Source organism: Prionailurus bengalensis, chromosome D3, assembly GCF_016509475.1.
Source record: "Prionailurus bengalensis isolate Pbe53 chromosome D3, Fcat_Pben_1.1_paternal_pri, whole genome shotgun sequence".
Taxonomy (NCBI): Eukaryota; Metazoa; Chordata; class Mammalia; order Carnivora; family Felidae; genus Prionailurus; species Prionailurus bengalensis.
In genome coordinates this window covers 46,025,982-46,050,169 of record NC_057356.1, presented here as the reverse complement: position 1 = coordinate 46,050,169, position 24,188 = coordinate 46,025,982, and the positions used below count along the sequence as shown (strand labels likewise).

Here is a 24,188-nt window from a genome sequence, read left to right as displayed (position 1 = left end):
GGCACCCGAGTGGGAGGGCACAGTACCTGGGGACCAGACTTCACGGAGAGGGCCGAGCTGCCGTTCCTGGTCACAACCGCTGGGTATCCCCGACTGCTGATTACCTGGGACGGTGCCTTTATGGAGGCTTTTCTTTTTTGTTTGGGTGTTTTCCTTACTAAGAGAGTATCTTAGGAGATACTGAATTTGGAAAATCTGGAAAAGTAGAAGAAACAAGTGATTTTTCCCCGTGCCTCTGATCTCACTTAAAGAGTTCCGACCTGTTCCTGACAGGACAGCCTGTTTTTCCATTGAGGAAGTTCTCAAATTGGATGTCCCAATTACAGAGAAGAGCTGGTTAACTTTTCCCAAAAAGCATTTTCTGCTCAGGCCCTGCATAGACCCTATTTGACTTGAGGGAATTCTCAGGATAGATCAGGACTTGGTTTTTCAAAATACCATGAAATACTCTGTAAATACCTACGAAGCAGAATAGGTTGGGCTTATGGACATATACAGTACACATTTTGGGTCATTATTAGGCCCTTCTTGGGTGTCAGTGGGCAATCAAAAGTTCACTAGAATTACTGTAGAGGAGTCTCACACAGACGAGGGCAGTTTATGAACGGGATGTGTCTCAGAGTGGTTTCAGTTTTGCAGTAGTGGCAGCATGAAAGGTAGAGCTTCCAGAAGCAAGAATGAGCTGTGACAGAACCTGCTTCTCTCTTCTCCAGTGTGTTCTATGTCTTCTACGAACAGTACCTGACCATTATTGATGACACGATCTTTAACCTCAGCGTGTCCCTGGGAGCCATCTTCTTGGTGACCGTGATTCTCCTGGGCTGTGATCTGTGGTCTGCAGTGATCATGTGTATCACCATCGCTATGATCTTGGTCAACATGTTTGGCGTCATGTGGCTGTGGGGCATCAGTCTGAATGCAGTTTCCTTGGTCAACTTGGTTATGGTGAGTCCTGGTCCACTCAGTCCATAACTCCTGTGTCCCTTCTGTGAACTAGTTCTTGGGGTAAAAGACCAAGACCAGCTCCTGTTCTTGGACAAACAGGATGGCTGCTAGATGGAGTGAGGATGTGGGAGGTACTTAGGACATTGAAAATGGGACTTTGTTGTGTTGCAAGGGTATTTTGCCTTTAATTTCTTACTCTGAAGCGTTTGCAAAAACGGTTGTAGCCCGATGACAAGATGTTCACTTTTTATTTAGAAAAACTCCTTCCTGATGGAATTCTTAGCAGTACCTTTTGCTTCCCATGCAATTGTCAGGTGCTATTTAATCGTCTTGAAGATGTGAGCATTTGAGAAAGCATTAAAACAAAGTGTGTCTGTACTTAAAATATGAACTGTTTGGGGCGAGAGGAGCAGCAGTGAGGCCTGACTAAAGCAAATCTGGTGATCGCGTGCTGGCTCTCAGAGGGTGGGGGTAACGTGGGTTCAGCAAATTCCCTTAAAACAGGCAAATTCGCTATAGAAAACTGGAGCTCAGGGTGCTGGGCCTTGAGGGTCTCACGAGTTGCCTGGTACAGCTTCAGTTGGTATGATAGGGGATTGGTATACACAAAGTTAAAGGGGATGCTTCAGGCTCCTGAGCTACCTGGGATGCCCTGCGAACCATAGATCGTGGGAGAAGAGGGCCTGCTTTCTTAGGATTTTCAACCACAAAAGGATGTAATGGAAGCACTTTTTTCCAGAGCTGTGGCATTTCCGTGGAGTTCTGCAGCCACATAACGAGAGCATTCACGGTGAGCATGAAGGGCAGCCGTGCACAACGGGCAGAAGAGGCGCTTGCTCACATGGGCAGTTCTGTAAGTAGCCGGGGTAGACATTTCCACATAAAGTGCCCAGCTCGTCGACTGAGTGCTTCTCAGCAGCTGTAAAATTCAGTAGGGAGAACAGAATTTGAATCCTTTAAGAACCAAGGGTAAGTTTTCAGGCATTTCATGAAATAGCTACATCCTGAAATTCTTTATAACTGTTTCCATTGGCAAATCCTTTGTAGACAGGCAGAAGACGAACCGAGAAGTCTGATTTGAGGACCGGAAGGCCTTTCCATGTAAGACACAGGCCAGCCATGTGTTGACAAGCGAGGAAGCTGTCACAGAGCCCATGGTGCAATTTATAGTTCAAGCCCAGAATCTTCTTAGGTCAGCTCCACAGCCTGCTTTAGCCTATCAGCCAGTTACTTTGCCAGCCTAGAAAATACTGTTACAGAAAACAACTAACACTTGTAATAATTTTAGATAATCGCTTTCACCTAAAAAATACAAGGAAATCTGTTTAAAGACAGAACCCAGTGTCTATGCAGCATACACAGATTTTATTTACCCTTACACCTTTCTTTTTTTTTTTCAGACCCATAAGCAGCAAATCAATTTCAGGTAGAATGTAATGCTTATTAACTTTAAGACTGGGGTTCAACCCCCACCCCCATTGCTTTGGGCCTTGCCCATCCAGAAATCAGTGTGTGAGGAAATGTGGAATTAGAGTAGGTTGGTAAGTGCTTTCTAAACCCCGTCTCTTCTTTCAGGTGTTCAGTGGAATCACACTAACAAAATTTGGAGGGATTGTGGTACTGGCCTTTGCCAAATCTCAGATTTTCCAGATATTTTACTTCAGGATGTATTTGGCTATGGTCTTACTGGGAGCCACCCACGGCTTGATCTTCCTCCCGGTCTTACTCAGCTACATAGGTAAGTGTTCTTGTTTTTAAATGGGTAGGGGAAGTATGCTACTAAAGGAGAAGAAAGATCTAGAAGCATTCTTTTGTACTAATGGTCATTTAATTGGTACTAAGTGTAAAAAAAAAAATTCTGAGATGAGAGTCTTGTCTAGGGGCTTCACGGCTGTCCAAACAACTTCACTAGTGAACCACTAACACTTTTCCTCCCTAACAAGTTCCCCATGTCTGCCGAACAAGGCCCAGAAGTCAGACGGTGAAGGAGCCTGAGTGGCAGCGGTCCAGGGGGTTCCTCCCTGCTATGGAGAGGAGTGGCTGGGCCGCTGGCCACAGCCCAGCAGTGCTGAGAGCACCTTCTGGTCCCTTCCTCCCTGTGCCAGCAAAGTGCTCCCTCTGCTCCTCGGGTCATGTCTTGAGACTACCCTTAAGGTCTCTTTACTTCTGCGGCCACCTCAGCTTCTGTAAATGACCTGTGGTTGAAAGGACAACAGTACTAATTTGCTTGACTTGAGCTTTATAAGAAGTTGAAGCATTGAGATAGGGAACATGAGGAGTTGGGGTTTTTGAATCTCAGAGGGATAGAAAGTTTGTACTATAACAGAACTACCCTGTCGCCTTCCTTTTCTACTGAAGAAATAATCCAGAAGTTTTTTCTTTAATCCCTCACAGGCCCATCAATAAATAAAGCCAAAAGCTTGGCCACTCAAGAGCAATACAAAGGTACAGAGCGAGAACAACTCCTAAATTTCTAGCCCTCTTGCGAGGTCGGGGGACTCTGAACTGTGTCTGTGGGTCGCTCAGCCTACCGCTCACTGGACAGTGGCTGCACCGTCGAGGCCGAGTTGGACACTGGACGGTACCAGACATCAGGCTACTTAACAGCAGCAGCTTCGGCCATAGTGCTTTTAAACTCAGGAATGCAAATGTGACGCGTGAATCGGAAGCATTACGGAATCAGAAGGCAGCCCCGGGACGCTGCGGGGCCTTCCAGTTCTCCGCGAACCAGACCTAACTCTTTGGCAGGCGGAAGGTGACACTAGCATGGCTGAGTGGGATCTGCTCCCTGACACTTTTTAAAGGCCAATCAATGCAATGTTTTTCCTTTTGTTTGGGAGTAAGCCATCACACAGATTCTATACCGTATTTTTAGTAACATTTGAGGATGGTGTAGATACACTTTACTATAACATTTTGTAGTTTAAAGAGCTTTATTAATGCAATAAATTAACTTTGTACACATTTTATATATATATATATATATATATAAAAACTAGCAAGTGATTTCAGAATGTCGTAGGCCTCATGAGAGCTTGGTCTCCAAAAACCTGCTTGAAAAAAGCAACATGTTCTTCACAGTGTTCTCCTATAAAAGAAACGCAGATTTAATCAGATGTGGCACAAGAGGGAAAAAAGAATGAAGACTTCACAGCTCACAGATACATATGCTGGGTTTTAACTTATTTTTCTTTCATAAAATACTTTGTTTTCCTAAGTTTTTGAGTTGTCCTTTCGTCCATGGCTGCTGGGCACCTTCACAACCCCAGCAAATCCCCACCTGCTTGGGGAGAAGTAGAGAGGCCAACCTGTCACAGGTAACACCATCTTGCACCATTCGCTAAGCTACAAAAAGTCGTCAGGCCTGAAATAAAAGGGACATGTTCCTTCCCATTCTAAAGGAGGGGATGCCTCAGGTTTCGTAAGTCTGCAGAGAAGAGTGAGTAATAAGCCTGAGGCCGTTTAAACCCTTCGTCGCCCTTTCCTGTTTCGTTCCTGATTCTTCAGAAAGGAGCATTCCCAGACCCACGCTCAGGCCTGAGCTGTGCCCAGAACGCGTCCACTGCAGGTTCCAAAGCCTAATTCAGATTCCACTGGCATTCTGACTTTCCTCTTACCACCATCATGGGATTTTGTTTGTAAAAAAGCTCACGCAGTTCTCCTTAAGGGAACTTTCCCAAAAGGCTTCTCACCTCCTAGCCTGCCAGCATTCTCTTGCTACCCTGAGTCTGTGTTCGCCCCACGCCTTTTTACCACTGCAGTGTCCCACCTGGTGTGAAGTTAGGGTTCCCTCGCAAACGCTGGTTTCGCTGTTCAAAAAACCGAAATATAGTATAGAAAAGCATGTTGTCTTCAGTCTGCTTCGCAGCATCTAAAAATTTTCGTGCAGAAATGTTGTCATGGCCGCCGATGCCCCGGATGAATCTTAAGGCAGCTAACACTTGGTGTTTGGAAAGAAGCACTTCTACTATTTCATCGTTTGCTGTCGAGAGGCGCTGGAAGGGGAGACAAGTCCAGGTAAGCAGCGGCAACAGGAAGAGACGTGAATGCAGTTTAAAACGGGGACATAGCAAGAGTTACCTTCAACATATCCAGAGACAGCTGATGAGCGGGCGGGTAAAAACTTTCTAGGGACAAGAGCAGACAAGCCTGAAAGACATGTTTTCACACCAGCTTCAGCATAAGATGTCAGATGGTTAAATCTGAAGTTTTTAATCCCAGAAGTAAAAGCCTGGGGCCACATACCAGAGGCTTGGAGTCACTGAGGACGTGGTACTGAAGGAACTGGTGCAGCATGTAGAAGAGGTTGTGCTGGACGAGCGTCTTGATGACAAGTTCGTGTAAGTAGTGCTGAGGACAAAAACAGGAGAAGACTTTCCCGGTCACCCAACTACAACACGCGTGAGGCCAGGTGTGTCTAGGATGGAGCTATTCTAAGTGACGGGTTAAGGTTTCTGTCACCTGTGCGTTGACAGGATGCGCGATTAAACACTAATCATCCCGCCTGAGCCCGACACGGTGATGTCGGGAGAGTCACTCAGATTTCGGAGTCTGGTACGCAGACCCCGCTCCTCTAAGTTGGGACCACAAATGGTTGGAAAGTACCTGTACTGTGATCTGAAACTGGTTAAGAGAGCGAATATACTCCATCAGTACGGCTATCACAAATTTATGAGGCATCTCCTACAGAAGAAAAGAAGAGTAGTCTCAAAACCGGACGCTCGCAAGGAGGCCGCCTGCAGCTCCTTGTCTACCCACCCGCCCTGTTTCCGTGCGCCTCTGGCCCAGTGCTGTTCACGGGTTCTGCACAGATGCCTCCAGAACCTCCCCCCGTCGACGGTCACGTTTTGGCCTAGTAGACGCCAAACTATTAGCACTGGGTCTTCACCCAAGAGAACTCCGGTTCTTTAAATCACATTAGGAGTTCTGCTTTCCTCAGTTCCCTGCAGATAAGATCTCTGGCTGGAGGCTCCGTCACCCACCTTCTTCTCCGTGAAGACTGACAGCACGTGGGTGTACATGTCAGACTGATCGACCACAGCCTGGGTCCGCACCGGCCTCTTGAGAAGCGGGCTGCACCGGCTCGGCCCCGCTTCTACTGCCTAGACAACACATTGCAAACGGGACTCTCGTCAGCTTCTAGGAACTCCCAGAAGACTGAATTCCTAAGATACGAGCAGAGGATGGCACTTATTACGTGGACAAAAGCATTTTTCCTGTGCGGGCTGGGGCTGGGTTTAGAAGTCAGAGTTGGTCATCTTGAAAATATGCCAACGTTCACACGTGGAGCTAAAAAAGCAGAAGTCCGCTTCTGCTTGAGACACATTTTTCTCACCTCTTAAAATCCCTCATTTTCTTAATCACGGACTTTCTCGTATTTGTTATCTAATAAAAATGGAATGGTGTACTGGTCACACAGTAAGGGAATACCACTTGTAAGGCTGGATGTGTGCGTTTCCGAGTGGTCAACAAGGCAACCCAAACATTGCTGACTTCTGGGAGAAGACGGACGACTTCCCCAAACTCTCTAGAGCAGCTCGCCCCAGGACTGACGGTGCGGGCTGGGGAAGCTCCAGCATTGCCGGGAGGGGGCGGGGGGGCCACGCTCTGACCGGCATGCGTTTAAAAGACTCAGAGCCAGAGCAGCGAGGCACAGAAACCCATCTGGGGTCAGACCTACGGATTCCCACAGCCCAGTACACTAGCAGCAAGGCTGAGGAGGAGCTCAGGACCTCCTGAGGAGGACCCCCGAGGAGCTAAAGGGGAGTGCAGTTCTGGGTTCCTCGTTACTGCCTAAAACCACTTCTGTTTTAAGCCTCAGGACTAATCAGGTCCTTGAAGTGAAATACGTCCTTCCGCTCATCCTAACAGTATAGCAGAACCTGGCTACAGGCCACGTCAATGGTTTCTAGCCGTTCACGACAAACACGTGAACCCGCTCTGTGGAAGCACGGTGCTAATACGTCATCACTACCCTGACAGGACGCTGACCGAATGCCAGCATAAGTGTTAATTTTATAGCTGTTACAGCCTAAAAGGAAAGAAAGAAGATGCGGCAAAAGGACTATATGCCTAATTTGTTCAGTCCAGGCTCTGACCGGGCAGAAGTATGTATAAAGTAAGGCAAAGCCGAAACTGCTTTTCTTATCCACAAAACAGATAAGATCAAGGATCTATCTGTAAGATTCAACACAGGTTAAAAACAAGCGAAGGCATTATGTGACACGCAGCCTCAAGCTAAGGGGGGAGGCACAAACTCTGAATCTGTGACCCCCAACACAGCCACCTTGCCACCTGGCACACACACCCCAGTGGTGTTATCCCACCAGAACCTCGCATTATAGTTGGTTAGGAAATACACTGGGCGGAGGGGGTGGAGAAGAGCCCTTTGTCCCAGCACACACACAGCTTTACCGTTGTGTAACTCTGCTCGGCGTCCAGGTACTTCTTGTACTCGTGATTGAGTTTGTCAAAAACCGTGGCGATCACAGGTAAGGTTGCTCTGTCTGACTCGCTCAACACTGGGAAGAATGTTCACACAGGTCAAGTGACTTTACATCCATTTCAGAATTCAGACAGTTGCTAGCACAGAAGTAACTAACCTCAAAGGGTTACCAGGCAAACATACCTTCAAGGAGCATTCAGAGAAAGGGTATCATTTGGAGATTGGAAATCACTCACCAGCCCTTCCTGGTTACTAGGAAAAGGAGCTACAGAAGCTTTCAGTAGAAAGTGCTCAAAGTAGACCTACGCAGTGAGTGACTTGGATTCTGGGAACTGTTTTAAGGCTGGAGATGCTAGCTCATTACCGTCAAGTGCGCCACAGTTAGCTTTGCTTTTGCTGGAACCATCCAATTTAGCTTTTCTACCCAAGTCACTGTAAGTCATTTTTCTGTTTCCTGGTCTTTCCTTCCAGGGGGTTAAATAATTCATTCTTCAAGTGAAGAATGAGGCTCCACACTATGGACAAAGCAGACAAATGTGGCCCAGCTCCCAATAAAGGGTGTGGGCAGCCCAAGCCGAGTACTGGAATCAGTCCGATGGGGAAGGACTCGTCCACTTACTCTGCGAACAGACAGACAGGATGACCATCTTGCACTCCTTTCTCTGGAGGAGAAAGTCCATCAGTCTTCCTTTATCTGGCAAGAGGTTTACGATAGGCTGAAGCTTTACTTGGAGGTTCCAGAGGTAACCTGGATTGAGGAGGCAGCAAATTTCATACTGGATGCAAACGAGAACAGAAGCCCAAAAGATGGTTCCCCTAAAACATTCATTTGGGGGGCGGGAGAGGGGGCCGTCCTGCAAAGCACTGTTGCTACCCTCTTCTTACTAACCCAAGCGCAGTCCAGGGAATGCAGGACACACCTGACGACAGAAGGACGCCCAGCCAAACGACCACCACCCGCTTGACGGTTCCCTCCAACAAGGTCACCCTCTCCAATCAGAGGGACATCAACGGTGTAGCTCCCGAAATAAGGGTGGGTGACAAGTCTTCGATCAACTCAGAGCATTTCTGTCCCCACACCCAGCCCTCTTTTAACCTTGAAGGTAGAAAAGGATGTCATCGTGCGGTATTTACTTTGGTCCTATACTTTGGTTTCTCCCGCACTGGCTCTTCAAGTCAAAAGGTAACTCCAGAGGCTCCCAAGGGAAGTTCATAATTCATGCATTCACCAATCCATGAATTTCCTGAACACCCACACTGCCAGGTAGACAGGTAGTGCCTTCCTCAATTGGGGTTCCACGAGAGAATTCAACACTGCATTAAAGATGACCTGAGTGGTCCCCTTCTCAATTCTCCTGCAGCTGGTCCAGAGCCAGCACTGTTCCAGATGGAGAAGGGAGAGGGGAATTCTACATGCAGTGGAAACCTCGAAAATTCTCGCGAATCCCAGTGGGTAAGACAGGAGAATACACAAGATGACTGAAGACAAATGTGGAAAGTACTCCCAACAGGAAGAGACAGGTGCTAGGGGGTTACCAGGAAGAGAGAGCTAGCATCTTGAAGGAGCTTGCCCAGCACAGTGGGAAGCAGGAGCGCACTTCTATGCAAACAGAACAGAAAAGGGCAAAGACACACGTGGGTAGGACGGAGGGTGATAAGGACAGGGCAGGGAGGGCCTTGTACACCGTGCTGTGGAGTCTGGCTTTTCAGAACAGACAGACCTAAATGGGCTAGAAGCAGGGGAATAGACATTCTTAATTGTTTATTATAAAACCAATATAAGCGGGGCGCCTGGGGGCTCAGTCAGTTAAGTGTCCGACTCTTGATTTCAGCTCAGGTCAAGATCTCAGTCTGTGGGATCGAGCCCCACACTGGGCTCTGCACTGACAGCATGGAGCCTTCTTGGGAATCTCTACCTCTCTCTCAGAATAAACATTTAAAAAATAATAGTATATGCTCAGGATAAAACAACAGTAGAGAACAGAGTATATAGTGAAAAATTTTCCCATTCCTAAGACTGAAGGAAGAGGTCATTTGTCAGATTCACCTTGAACCTGTTACTGGCTACAAGTGTCATCCAAAACCAACAAGTAACTATTTTCTAACGTGATGACTGTCCCCTCTGACCCACCTTGGCTTGCGCTGATGATGATGTCAGGCTGAAAGACAATCCAGGATGAAGAATCTGCATGTTATAGGAAATGGTAAACCAGGATAAAAACCAAAGACAAACCCAGTTCTGTTTAGCACTCGCCCACCCCCTATTTGCAGAGGCTACTCAGGCCCAGGTGGTGAGGAAAGCACCCCCAGGGGGGCTCCCAAGACGTTATTCAGGTTATTCACAGCTGCCAGGCAGGACTGTTCTCACACACCAAGACAAAGAGGGGTACTATCTTCCCTTCTGTGCACAACAGTAAGGCCTTTGTAAAGGATACAGAGTTTGCACGGGATGGGAGACTGGCTGGTCACAGGAGCAGGACCTGCAAATGGAAAAAACACAAGTGTGCAACGACAATGCCACCAGGAAATACTGCCCACACCAGTGCTCAGAGGGTGAAATGCAGTACTTTTAAAGCCTTCAGTAAATGGTGATTCGACTACAGTTGAATAAGGAAGGAGTGAACTGTCTTGTACCACTGATACCACATATAAGGAGGAAGGGGGAAGTTGAGAACAATCCGTGAAAATGGCCTCCCAAGAAGGGGAAAGTACGACAGACTCAGAGTTGTTCATTCTTCTGTAATAACCGAAGAGGACTCGTCTTCATTTACACAGTAAATCACCAAGTCCTGGATGGTTCAAAATCACATCCCCAGGCCAGTCACCGAGAAGATTTCAAATAACAGTGCTTTGTGCTTTGTCTAAATAATTAGCTCAATTCCCCATTGCACAGGGTAGGTCCAGGCACAGAGATCTCCTCTAGGAAACAGACCCCAAACACCTCACATGACAGGGACTCTTAATTCCCAGTTGCACTGCCCGTGCATCCATGGTAAACTTGAGAAATGCAGCCCTGCAAATTAAACATCGTTCCCAGTTCTGCTCCGATTACCCAGGGACAATCAGAAGACAGGTTTTAATCAGCTGGTTGGAAAACGTGGTCATTTTGGACAGCCCACTCAAAAGAGGGAAGGGCCCAGACAAGCTAAGGCAAAGAACACCTGAATCTAGAACCTGAGCAGTTCTTGCACGCGGGCCTCAACTCTGGCTGCCAATCACATGGACTTGACCGCTCTCAGGTGACAGCGGGTGCCCTTGTAAAGCCCCCGGGGTGATTCTGATGTGTAGTCTGCTTGAAAACGAACAGCTGAACAGACCAACAGCAGAAGGGGGAATGAGAGCGGCTACCAAGCGCGCGTCCCCACGGCACACCCTGCAGCAGCACGGGGCAGGCAAGATACAGAGCTGCTACAAGCCTGCATGGGGCTTACAACCTAGGGGGTTAAACATGACGAAAAGCCTTTAGCTGTGAAAAATGCTTTACCAACCCACGCTCTGGAGGCCAGAGATTCAATGGGCTTTTGAATTCTTATTAATCTTTGCCCAGGCTATGATTTTGATCACACCCGGCATTTGTTTTGTTATAACTGGCCAATTCGAACCTGACTGCCTTCTAACTGGTCCCAAAAAACCAGAACGGAGCTGAAGGTTAACGTCTGGATTTGGCTTTCCACCAGTTCACCAGCAGTTACCTTCAGGCCACGTAAGCAGGAGACACAAGACAATCATTTGACACAACCTACTCTTTTAATGCTCACATTATTAGCCCTGGAAAAGGAAGATGCTGGAAGGAACACAAAGCCCCCCCAAAAGCACAGGGGCCTGGGAACCCCTGTGTGTACCCCTCATTCCATCCACTACGCGGAGGTCCCCTTACCTGCCACGGGGATCTGATAGGGCTGAATCGAGCGTGCCGGAAGCACCGGATGATGGAAGGTGACGGTGCCATCAAACTCTCCCCTTAACTTGATGTCAAATATCACCGATGTCTGAAGTGGAAAAAAGTAAGACTCTGATGCCGAAACAAGCCATGACTTGGCCTGTCCCTTCTGTTCTCTCAGATCCCTCCATTCCCGTCAGCTTACAGAGCCTGCATGCCCTGCACTGCACCCCCGCAGGCTGGTTCTACGCGGGGAGGAATCTGCTGTGATATCACGACTCTGTTACATTGTCCCCCACGCTCACGCACACCCCTGGCATTTATGACAGGCTGCCCTTGAAGAGCTCCAAGTGATTTCAGCAGATCTTTTTCACTTCGACTAGAAATACCTTCATTAGTCAAGATAAGGGTATCGCCACCCTGCGGGAGGCACAGGACACAAGGAGCTTGTCTGTGACCAGATACCCAGCTAACCATGTAGAAAAAAAAAGCAGGACCCGTTCTAGTCTTTCTCTTGGGCCACAAAGCCTCAAAATCATCACCTAGCATTATCTGTACTCACAAAGGAAATACAAAGCTTGTGTGCTCATGCAAGACTGTGCTTCTGCAGTAAATTCCCAGCTTGGCTGAACCAACCAAATAATTGTTCCAGAGTCAAATACCCTCATGTGCTTTCTGGAATAGTTTTTAATTAACTGTAATCAGTAAACAGGAAATCATTGTTTTTTTCTCAACCATCTAGAATACCAAACTCATTTGCATCTGGAAGACCAAAGCTTTAGCATGGAAAGTACTTTCTAGTCTCTGTTCTGCATGTTTTGTCAATTTTCAGAACTTTTTTTTTTAATGTTAATTTATTTTTGAAAGAGCACGCACAGGGCAGGGGCAGAGAGAGAGAGAGAGAGAGGCAGAAGATCCGAAGTAGACTGTGTGCTGACAGCAGTGAGCCTGATGTAGGGGCTCGAACTCACGAACATGAGATCATGACCTGAGCTGAAGTCGGCCACTCAACAGACTGAGCCCCCCGGACGCCCTAATTTTCCTAACTCTTAAGCCACACTGACAGACCAGACACCCACACATAACTCCTACCTCTGTATCCTGATGATGAACGACCACCAGGTTATCCACCACATTTAGGGCAAACTTCCCCGTCCGATTTAACTTCAATATGTGCATCTTTTTACAGGCACCTTCTCTGTAGGATAACAGAAAGGTCAAAACATAGATCGACAAGCTTTAGTTCATATTTTAAAACTGGAGAAGGAGGACAGCATTAAATATACCGTGGTAGATGATATAGGACTACCTCCGCTCCTGTACTATTGGAGGTCCGAGAATGATGCCTCAAGAAGAGAACGTAAAGCTGCCCGTATCTGGAGAACAAAGAGACAGACTTCACACAGGACATCTGAAATTCCTCTATTCTAAATGCTGAATTATGAGGCCATAAGAGTTAAGTAAATTATGACATATTCCCTAACAATATTTCACAGCCAACAAAAATATTTACAAAGTGCAGCTAAAAAAAAAAAAACAAAAAAAAAAAAAAACCCAAGGCCATTATATAAAAGTGAAAACGGGGATGCAAAACTAAATAGAGCTCCATCACAGCACTTTAAAAGGAAGACAAACTTCTGCACAATGTCCAAAACTACTAGAAAGAAACACATGTTGTTAATAGCTATCCTTGAGTAATACACTGAGTCCACTTTCTTTTTCTGGAACTTTCTGTATCTTCCAAGTTCTACATAATGAGTATATTCCTTGATAACAGGAAAATATAATCACTCTTCATTTATAAGCCTCATGGAAGAAATGCTCCTGTGACCAGTTCCTGCATGCACATTGCTATTCCAGTGGCTGACACTGTCCTCGGTCTGCCACAGGGATGAGACCAGAGGGAAAGGAGTGGGTCTCTGCCGCCACTGGGTGAGGACTGCTCTCACTGTATCTGTTCTCTAACCTGGGATGCCACAGTAGATGGCCTTTTAAAAAAAAAAAAAAAAAAAAAAAGGCATTCTAACTCTCAAAGAACGTTAAAGTTCAAAACCACTGTTTTAGGCCATAGAAGAATCCAAGAAGTAATTTAGGAGCAAAATTTGGACATTTTTGAACTGGGTTATGGGTACATAAGGTATTCTTTGCATCAGTTTCTATTATGGTGTGTTTAAAACTTCCATAATGAAGCTTAGAAATTGAGATACTCTGCATTTACAAGCGAGGATACCTTCCTACATAAGTAATTTAATTCCATGTTTGTTAGATAAACTATGTTCTTTAAAGCCAGCAGGATATATTTTAGCTAAAAATAAATAAATAAATAAAAGTCCTAGATAACCTTCAACTACTCACAGAATAAAAAAAAAAAATTATAGAACTAAGATACCTAAACAACAAATTGGTCCAATGTTCTCATTTTATCAGACCAGAATGGTGGAAAAAAACTTCCCTAAGATCACAAAGCTAGAAGAATCAGAAAAGAATGCCAAGCTGACGACCAATTTTCTCCATTCATAAAATCTAGACACTGAGCGGGAAAGCGGGAGTCTTTATCATGTGCTCCGAGGGCACCTATCGAAAGTGCTGTGCTTTTATGATGCACTTCTGCTACTTCTATTACCAAAAGCAAATGTCAGGAAGGAATTCTCTCAAAAGACAGACATACATGGTCGCCATCGCGATGTCTCTCTCGGAAAGGCTCAGTTTAGTTGACTTGGGCGCAGCTGGTAATTCAATCTCAAACTTGGGCAGCTTTGACATAGTGCCAGCCTGTTGGGGTGATACAAGTTTTAGGAAAAGCTGGTTAAACCTCTTTGATGCTTTAGCATTCCCTACATAAAACCATGGAGGACAGGCACACACTCTGTCTCTCCATCCTTTCCAAAGTCCCACTAAGTCCTTTACTCCCTGGAGTCTGTCCCCACAGAACGAGTCATTCCTGGCCGTGACAGGATGGTACAGTGTGCCCTCTAGTGGTCAGAAGTGGTGAGGTTATGGAGAAACTTGCCCCTTTGAAGTCAGGGACACCTTAGTATATTAGAGGAACAGGATGGGAGGGGGGAAAGGGAATTTCTCCTAAAGACAGGCTCACTCTTACCCGAAAATAAAAGGGCTGCAGCACATTTCCAAGGACTGTGGTAGACAGCAGAATCACAGCACCCTCAGGGCAGTACATGTACCAATTCACGTTGATATTCTGGCTCTTCAGGAGTTTGAGATTTCGTTTCTCCGGTAACACCTGAAGCAAAGTTCGAGAAACAGAATCTTTATTTTAAAATCAGCAAAATGGAAGATGACTGATGGTAAATTAAGAAAACAAGAAAAATCTGGAAAAAAACACTAAGTAAAACTGCACAGGTTTTTGTTTGTTGCAGCTACTGCTCCCCACGCTCAGTGCTTTACCAATCTTGGCTCATTTATTCACACCACGACCCTGAGAGGCGGGCAGCATGGATACCTGACCAAGGAGAAAATACGGCTCAGACACCGCTATGCAGTCACAGCCCAGGCAGGCCAGTTCCCCGCAAGAGCCTGCACACTCTCCAGGCATCATCCACCCAAGAGTCCAGACTACATACTCCCTCCTCCAACCCGTGGAAGCAAACGTGCACACCTCCCCCCCCCCACCCTCAACGATCCCATGCACTGAATCACCCACACCCAGCCTGTAGCACCTGCCTTCCACCTGGCTCTGTCTTGACTCCAGGTAGCACTGAGTCTGGGAGCAGCTCCCTTTTGCTAACAATCGTGTTCGTGAGACTCTGCATGCAAACCTAGTATTTTACAGTTGAGGCAGGTCTTAAATATACTCTAAATATTCGGATAAATTAAGGAACACTGTATAGAGCCCCGAGACATGAATGCTCCTAGAACACCGTGCTCCAGAACCGATGTGGAAGTCATGGTGGAGAGGCATGGGTTTCTTGACAATTTAGATACGAAACGGATATGCTAGAGTCCTCTTTCTTTTTAACTTATTTCTTGAAGATCTGAAGACCATCTAGATGACATGAATGTACACTTTTCCACTACAGAGAGCAGAAAAGTATATGATTGCCACAAGGAACCTTTTGGGAAAGCAGGTGATCCTATCCACGCTACCATATACACAAAACTCTCCTTCTATGTGTACGAGATTTGTGCAGTTTGTGTTCTTTCTGGTGGTCATTACAAAGGTTTTGAGGACGGCCCCATGGCAAAGCACTAACATCTCACATTTTGCTTAACGGGTGTATTTTCTCCATCTGTACATTCTAAATTATACTGCTTTCATTAGGTCAAAATTGAACCCCGAGAATATCCGAACACTTTCTAGATGAGCTCCACTGAAAGATTCAGAAGCATGCTCAACAGGTCGGGCAGCTGGAACATATTACAAGACAAGGCAGGTACCGAGTCAAGTCAACAGAGCAAAAGGGCAGCCTGTGCAACGGGAAGTATTTGCAAACCATCTCACCTGAGAAAGGGCTAATACCCAGACTATATGTCTATGGACTCATCATATGCAGTTCTGGCAGAAATGTGGAAAACAGATATCCCTATACCGGAAGTCACAGAGCAAACTTCTGGACAAAATTTAGCAATATCTGTTCAGCTTTTCGGATGTTCGTATCTGTGCCGTAATTCCCCTTCCAAGAACTGCCTCACCCAAGAACATAAAGAAATGTCTGCAAGCATGTTCACTGCAGAATTGTTTACAATCACAGAAAAATGAAAACAAGCCAGAGGTTCATCAACAGGGACTTAATTAAACCGCAGTGCACCCACACAACAGAACACTACTCAGAATAAAATATGGACAAATGTCCAAGCCCCACTGCTATGAAAAAAAAGCCAGCCACAACTTCATATACAACATTCCCATTTTTATAAAAAAATGAAGTTTGCATGTGTGTAGGAAAACAAAGAAAAACGTACTATTCATACTAGTTATTTCTAGGGATTATGGGGGGACTTTTACCTTCCAGATAGCCTGGTAATGTTTAAACGTTTTATAAAAAACATGCATTTCTTGTAATTAGAAATAAAGAACAAAAACCCAAACAAAAACCTAAAGTTCTAGAATCTCAAAATGTCTATTCAGTAGTGAATTCAGAAGGCTGCCACACTGCCATCACAGACCGTTGTCCAGCAAACAGAAGTGATCAACATAATACCTGGTAAAATTCAATTCCTTGATCTGTTATGAAGACAATTTCAGTAGAACTGGTCCAACAGAATCCAAGTATGTTGGCATTCTTGGTCTGAAAAGGATTACAAAAATTTTTTTAAATTAATTAGTTTTTGTACAACTCTTCAAAAGCTTAAAATACTCTACTTCTCACACTCTTTAATAAAAGTTACCCCGATTTGATTACTTACTAAGAAATCAAACTTACTTTTCAATACAACATTCCCAGATTTCCACCTGGGATGCCTCACTAAAGCACCTGACTCTTAATTCCTTCTCAAGAACAGAGGGAAGAGTCTGAATTTTGCAGAAAGGTAACTGACCAGCACACACAGATATCAACTTCTTCCTTAAGGAAAATCAAAGGGCAGGTGACTTTCTCTTAGCTGTATTCTAAAAACATGCATTATAAAAGTAGAAAGGCTTAGAAGGTTCTCAATGAGTGCAGACCAAGATGGCGTTGGGGCCCTGAGCCCACCCCTTCGCCTCCCCTGCTGCACAGCAGTGCCCCAAACCTGAGGCCGCACAGGGCTAGGACAGGGGCTCTGCGGCCCACAGATCCAGAGGTCTGTGAGGGGCTCGGTTCGTGGGCCGAAGGGCATCTCCTTGTCACAGAGCCCACCCTAAACTCCATTTGCTAAACTCCATTTAGCAAAACCACTGTGAAGCTGCTAAAAGCCATACCCAGCCACTAGCACCTTCTGTTACCTTTCAGGGTGTCGCATTGCTGCTTTGAGCTGAGCCCCACTGCCTCGCCTCGTTTATGCTACCCAGCAAATCTAATTAAAACCGATTAGAATCTACACTTGGGGAAAGAAAGTGGAAGGACACAAGGACAACAAATCAAGGAAAGGAAACATCATCAGGAGAGGGGAAAACACTCCTCTTCCTAAAACCCCCTACAAGGCCACTATGAAAGGAATCCAGGGTCCGACACCCCCCCCCAACAGCTGGGCGATTAATGTCCTGTCACCCATTTAATCCTCCCGATTTCATCTTATAAAAGAAGAAACAGGCTTTTAAAACTGGGACGACTGGGTGGCTCAGTGGGTTAAGCATCCCACTCTTGATTTCGGCTCAGGTCTCGAGCTTAACGGTTCTCAAGATCCAGCCCCAAGTCAGGCTCTGTGCTGACAGTGTGGAACCTGCTTGAGATGCTCACTCTCCCTCTCTGCCCCTCCATGCCCGCGTGCTCTCTCTCTCTCAAAGTAAATAAACATAAAAAAAAAAACAAAAAAAAAACTTTAAAACTGTCCAAGTCACAGAGCCAGCGTGCAACAGGAGTCAGCATAAGGCACAGCCTGCCTCTCAGGGTGTGCTGGCAATTCCCAGGGCACGCTGCCCCTCCCCCACGTCACCCACACAGTGAGATGGCCAGCAGCCGGGAAAGGATCTGGGCTCATACCTTGCACTCTTGAGTGTATTCCAGCTGAGAACTATCCGGGATAAAATTAGAGAAATCCTGAAGAGTAAAAAAACCACAAGGAGAAATTGGGATCAAGCAGCATACTGCCAACAGACACTGGCATACCACCAGACAGACAAAAGACAAATTTAAAAAGTGATCGGAAAAAAAAACCGGATAGAAGGCAGGAAAACCAAGAAAACCAATTTGGACAATCTGTCCCCTTCCAATGCAATAAAAAAAAAAGTTAATCCAATTATCCAGTTAGTTTAGAAACTGATACCGAAAACCAATGGATTCCAGAGAAATGTGTTGCTGCCTCTTATAAGAGGCTTTCCAACAATTTTAGCAATTAATACTGACAGGGGAAAATCAGATTCTGCCTGTTTCCAAAAGGTTTTGCTCTACTTTACAAATGGTGACGGTGAATACTTAGGAAAGTGAAAATGCTTAGGAAAGTGAAAATGCCAAACGGGTGCTCCAACTTTGAATGTCTGTTCCTAGGGGATCAAGCATTCAAAGATGCAAGCAGTGAGTAAATGGAGTTACTCCATTAAAGCTAATTCACAAAGTTGCCAAAAATACAACTCACATGATCTATGCCGCTACCAATCAATCCAAGATTGCCTGAGGTTCCAAATTACTTTAAAACATTTTTAAGTCAAAAATGACAAACTAAGGTCACAAATATTTATCCCTTAAAATGTCTCTCTCATCTTCAAGAATTCCCAAGTCTCGGGGTGCCTGGGTGGTTCAGTTAAGCATCTGACTTTGGCTCAGGTGATGATCTCACAGTTTGTGGGTTCAAGCCCCACATCGGGCTCTGTGCTGACAGCTCGGAGCCTGGAGCCTGCTTCGGATTCTGTGTCTCCCTCTCTCTCTGCCCCTCCCCTGCTCATGCCCTGTCTCTCAAAAATGAATAAACATTAAAAAAAATTAAAAAAAAAGAATTCCCAAGGCTCAAATATAGTACAACAGAACTATAACTTTCAGGACATTAAAATAATAAATGCTTCCTTTAGCTGTTTTTTTGTAATTCATTCTCTTCTAAGTGTACTTCTAATGTCCTTTCCTTTACTCTGTACTTAAAGATATGTCCTGGGGCACCTGGCTGGCTCAGTCAGTAGAACATGTAACTCTTGATCTTGGGGTTGTGGATTCGAGCCCCATGTTGGATGTAGAGATTACTTAAATAAAACTTAAAAAAAATAAACAGGGGCACCTGGGTGGCTCAGTCGGTTAAGCACTGACTTTGGCTCAAGTCATGATCTCCTGGTACATGAGTTCGAGCCCAAATTGGGCTCTGTGCTGACAGCTCGGAGCCTGGAGCCTGCTTCGGATTCTGTGTCTCCCCGCCCCTCTCTGCTGCTACACCGCTTGTGCGCTCTCTCTCTCTCTCTCTCAAAAATACGATAAACATTAAAAAAATTTTTTAAATAAATAAATAAAGGCATGTCTTACCACAGTTTTTGAGGTCCTCTGAACAGCCAATATCTTATTTTCTAAGGAAAACTTTATGCATTTCACTTCTCCTTTGTCTTCCATTCTTTAAGAAAAAAAGGGGGTGAGTTAAAAAGTTAAGAACTGAATTCTAGCATCTATCAATTTGTGAGAAAAGGCAAGTTAAATACTCAGAAAGCAGCAGATCTTAGTTGAAAATTATGTTTCTGACACTATCAGGACTTCTTTTCAAACAACAAAATCGAACTGGCAGCAAGTTGCCAGTGAAATTTACACTGTGGTTAACAAGTGACTGAAGAATGGAGAACAGATGCACTTTCCCCTGAGAGTCACTTTGGACATAAATAAGCAATACCCACCCAGCAACCTTCTCCACCAACCACCATCTTCCCCCACCCACCATGCTCTTACAGCCAAGCTTACGCTTTCCCATTTACTTCCCAACCCCCGGCATCTTACGGGGGCCCCAAACAGATGTTTACAAGAGGAAGTCAAGGGATGAATTACAGGGCCGCACAAGCAAACTTAAAGACTGTGGTGATGGTTAACATGTCAAAACTCATCAACTGTATACATTAAATATATGCAGTTAATTATACCACCAGATAACTGTTAAAAATACACAAAATTGCTAAAATGTTTGCCATCAAAACTTAAAATTTAAAAGAGGATAAATTCAGTATCTTCCTCCTCAAACCCTACCAAGCCCCCAAATCTGGATCAGCGGCTCACTGTTACTTTCCACACCCAAATGATCACCAAGACTTACCCAAGACCTTCCCAAGCACCTCCCAAGTGCCTATGTGATAGTCTACTCGGCCTTGGGTCTGGTCTTGGGTATGCCCGGTTCAGACTACAGCAGTCGACGCTCAGTGGTACCCCTGATTTTGACATGCTCCCAGGTAATCCAAGGTCAATGCTGTGAACAGCGTGATCTTTCCGAACGCTGATAAGATCGTGCCATGCCCCCATCTTACAACTTCCAATAAGATAAAGCCCTAATTCCATAGCAGAATACATAAGGTTCAAGCTGACTCCTGCCAGGGGCCAAACCACCCCCACCTCTCCTTCCCTGTGAGGACACCTGATCTCAGTTACACAGACCTGGAATCCCCCAAAAACCCTGCCTGCTAAGCTTTGCATTCTGGCGTTCTTCGCCATCTGAAAGGCCATCTCTCTTCCCCACTCAGAATCATTCCATTCAAGCTTTAAAGTTTAGCTCAAAGACTCCCTCCTCTCTGAGGCCTTCCCCGTCCAAGGCAGTGGTCTTCCTCAGCCTACCCCAAGATAAATGTCTCCTCTCTCTTGTGTGCCCCAATTCTGAACACAGTGCTATTACAGCATTTTCTCACAATCGACAGAATGTGTCCACACACTTGTCTCCCACACTACATTTATGAGTTCTCCAAAAGGGCGCCAGGCTAATTCAAAACCTTCACATGCCTGGCGCCTAGCACAGGGCGGGGGGCTGCAATCAGTGTGTCCCAAACAAATGATGATTCATTTTCCACTTCAAAAACTCGTTCTTACTAACACAGGCCACCTGCAAAAAATTTAAGTCACCACTGAATCGAGGGCCCACACTACACTTTCCCTTCCTGTAATCACAGGAACGAAGACCAGATAACTTATCAACCAAATCAAGGCACTTCAGAAAGTGAAAGGAAGTGCTATTTGCAATTATACTGGTTCAACCTGCATACACTGGGACATCCAGTCACCGTTGGTGGAAGCTGGGATTTTCTTAATATAATTATACAGGAAACACTAACCTAGGAACTTCCTCCACCTACCACATACTCTGGAAAGAGCTGGGCCACAGGCAAATGAAGGCCCTCCTCCGCCAAGACACCGGAAATGGACACATCAATAAACTGCCTTGCTAATTTCAAGTAGGAGGAAGTAGGTACCCTATGCTGGAGCATTTGATTCCCAAATCAAGAGACAACTACTCTACACATTTCACTCTGACATGAAGTACTGATGTGTGCCATGGAGACTGCTCGCAGGTGTCTGCTTGGCAGGTGTCTGCTTCCCTCTCCCTAGAGGCAGGGATGTGCATGCGCACAGACTTCAGAACTTTTAGGAAAGACAAAGGACAAACTTTTAAAACCACCTTCTGAAGACGAAACAGAAAAACATCATTTTATTTACACGTGAAAGTTATTCTGTAAATGTCAATAGTTACCTAAATGAGATGGGATTCCTATCATCTGGGCCTTTAACTACCACCCCAGTAGCTCCACCAGATCGAACTGCAAAAACCTAGGAGGCAAAAGAAGCAACGTTAATGGCCTGAACTTTGAAAGACTTGAGACACAGACGCCAGCCTAACAAGTGATTATTTCTACCACACCCCACTCTTGGTTCAGATCAACTAAGGTGGCACATATTCATCTACAGATACCTGGTGTTCACAAGAATTTTAAGGGGCAAGGGAGTAGCAGAGGCCAAAAAGGTTAAACCATTGTGAGTGCCACCCACTGTGCAAAACCGGGCCTGGGTCGCCGAGGCTACAAATTTTAATCCAGTTCAGCAAAAGCGCCACTGATACACTTAAGCACACCCTATTACTCCTCACACTGCTTCCCCCACCCTCCGTTTCCAAAATTCCAAGAATAAAGCCAATCTCAACGCCTAAATCCGTGAGTGCAAGAGTAACTAATGACAAACACAACAAAGGCACCGAGAAAGGGCTGGCAAGCTAACGGCCGACCACACCGGCCAAAGGGCGCTGCAGGGTCGGTGGCGCAGGTTCGGGGTCAACCCAGCTGTCACTTTGGAGGAGAAAGGCCCCGCCGCGGTGGCGCCTGGTCCCTCGGCCCACCCAACAGCACGGGGCTGGTGCCAGTCCCGCGCCAGGACCGGAGGGGAGGCCCCAGGCCTGGTCCCCCAGCACCCGGCCTGGGCGCGCGCGCGCGCAGGACGCCGCTGGGGGCGCGGGGGATGGCGGGCAGGGTGCGCCCGGCCGCGCGGGTAAGGAGGGCGCGGGCCGGCCCGGACCTGCTTGTTGGCCTCATCGAAGAAGACGCAGTTGACCGGGTTCGCCTTCTCAAAGTGCACTGGCCGGTCGCACAGCTCCAGATAGTAGTCCTCCTGGCCCATAGCGGGCGCCGCGGCGGCGGCGGCGGCGGCGGCGGGGGGTCCGGGGGCGGCCGCCAGCGTGGAGCCGGGCAAGCTGCGCCCGGCACCGGGGCGCGGCGAGTCAGGCCGGGAGGCGGCGGCGGCGGCGATCCGAGTGGGCGCGGAGGCCGCTTCCTGGTGCCACGCCCCCACCCCGTCCGGCACGTGACCCGCCGCCCTCCGCGCTTAAACCGGCGACTGCTGACCGGCTGCGGTGGGGCCTAGCGACCGCGACCGCGCCCCGCTCGGCACAAGAGGCTCCTCCCCTTTCCTGGGGGGCGGAGTCCCAGCGCGGCTCGCGGGACGGGGACGTGACCCGGAAGCCGCGCAGAGGCGACGGCGGTAGTCCGCGCGGCTACTCCCGCAGGCGCCGCCGCTCCCGCTTGCGCCCACTGTGGCGTGTTCTGTTCCGGGAGGCTTGCGCACGGCCGGGTGCCCGCCTGGGACAGGGCTGCGCCTGGTTTAGGGAAGGCTTACTCTCTCTCGGAAGGGTTTATTGAGCCTGCTTCTGGGAACTTAATAAGCGAGAGGAGTGCTGTGGCCAGCGCCTGGATGCTGTGAGCATGTAACAGGAAAACCTAGTTTAGATTGCAGTCAGAAAGCCTTTTTTGTATGGCTCTGACCTTTAAGGAGGGTTGGGGGAACGCCTCATTCAAGACACAGACAAGAGGGAGGAAGGGCGGGATCACGGATGATCGCTAGGTGGCCATGTCAACAACCGATGGCTCTGGGCACCATTCTCTAAGATACAGAGACTTGGGAAGTTTGGCAGGGAAGTGGTGAGGATCAAGAGTTGGACATGTGAATCCGAGGAGAAATGACATCTATACAGATGGATATGTGGGTCTGAAGCTCACCAGGAATGACAAGGCTGGAGATAGTAATTGGGGCTTATTGGAATACAGATGGTATTTGAAGCCACAGAATTGGGCGGGGTTGGTCACATAGAGCATAAAGTGAATAAAGCAACGGGAAACCCATCTGTAGAATCCAAGAAGAGGAATCAGTACAGGACAACAAGCAGAGCCTGCCAGAGAAATATGCAGAAAACTAGGGGCCCCGTTTGCCTCTGGGGCTGAGTGAAGAACTGTTTGAGGAGGTAGGGTGGGGTCCACTTTGACAAAAGCTGCTGAGAAGCCAGAGAGGGCGCTGAAAAGTGTCCCACTTTTACCCCAGGGAAGACACCGATACTTCCATGGGACGTATCGCTGCAGAGACTGGGAGGCAGCAGGTTGGAAGTGGGAATGGGAAGTGAGGATGAGGTGATAGCCGGCAAATCCACCTTAAACGGATCTGGAAAAGCTTGTCTCTGAGAGGAGCAGAGGAATGGGGATGGAGGGGCCCAGGGTGGGAGGATGTAGGCATGAGTTAGGTTTTTTCAAACGAAAGCAGCAGCAAGGCTGTGCATACTTTGCCTAAGAACCTTGCAAGTCTCTTGTGGAGCCCAGGAATCTGCAGATGCCAGGTACCTCTGAGACAGAGTTGGAGGACCATATTTAAAAAGAACTGAGACATCTTTGCATGAGTGAGAATGGTTTAGCAGAGAGGTAAAGATGGAATGTAGAGAAGACGAGGTACCCAAGTCAGGTGAGATGCGGCAGAACCCAGAGTACACACAGAGGGGTTGGTCTTTTCCGTAATCATGGGGGAGAAGGAGGCTGGGAGATCCATGGGTAAGAAGATGAGGGCCTTCCTCTCCTTTCCTTAATGAACACACACACACACACACACACACACACAGAGGAAGGAAGGAAGG

The 24,188-nt window shown here is 46.9% G+C and overlaps 2 protein-coding genes across 4 annotated transcripts in view; one reads left to right on the top strand and one right to left on the bottom strand.

The window, feature by feature from the left end:
- NPC1 (NPC intracellular cholesterol transporter 1) overlaps positions 1 to 4,162 on the top strand; it is a 55,215-nt gene extending 51,053 nt beyond the window's left edge. For both annotated transcript variants that reach the window (XM_043558454.1, XM_043558455.1), the window contains exons 22-25: positions 714 to 945; positions 1,685 to 1,798; positions 2,521 to 2,683; positions 3,340 to 4,162. In XM_043558454.1, coding sequence (XP_043414389.1) covers positions 714 to 945; positions 1,685 to 1,798; positions 2,521 to 2,683; positions 3,340 to 3,422 — 592 coding nt within the window. In that variant the 3' untranslated portion in view covers positions 3,423 to 4,162. The remainder of the gene's footprint in view (positions 1 to 713; positions 946 to 1,684; positions 1,799 to 2,520; positions 2,684 to 3,339) is intronic.
- Positions 3,860 to 22,691, bottom strand: RMC1 (regulator of MON1-CCZ1). Of its 2 annotated transcripts, none has more exons than XM_043558456.1 (20): positions 22,313 to 22,691; positions 21,498 to 21,574; positions 19,310 to 19,394; positions 17,849 to 17,905; positions 16,430 to 16,516; positions 14,371 to 14,511; positions 13,939 to 14,042; positions 12,557 to 12,646; positions 12,363 to 12,468; positions 11,268 to 11,379; positions 9,826 to 9,870; positions 9,522 to 9,575; positions 8,010 to 8,138; positions 7,360 to 7,466; positions 5,928 to 6,047; positions 5,551 to 5,628; positions 5,191 to 5,295; positions 5,026 to 5,094; positions 4,715 to 4,940; positions 3,860 to 4,033 (listed from the first exon to the last, which is right to left on the bottom strand). In XM_043558456.1, exons 1-20 carry the CDS (start codon positions 22,412 to 22,414, stop codon positions 3,954 to 3,956), a joined length of 1,974 nt encoding a protein of 657 aa, XP_043414391.1. In that variant the 5' UTR covers positions 22,415 to 22,691; the 3' UTR covers positions 3,860 to 3,953. The 2 variants fall into 2 exon arrangements, with proteins under 2 accessions (XP_043414391.1, XP_043414393.1); XM_043558458.1 differs by lacking the exon at positions 22,313 to 22,691 and adding an exon at positions 21,996 to 22,016.
- Positions 22,692 to 24,188: the final 1,497 nt, after the last annotated feature.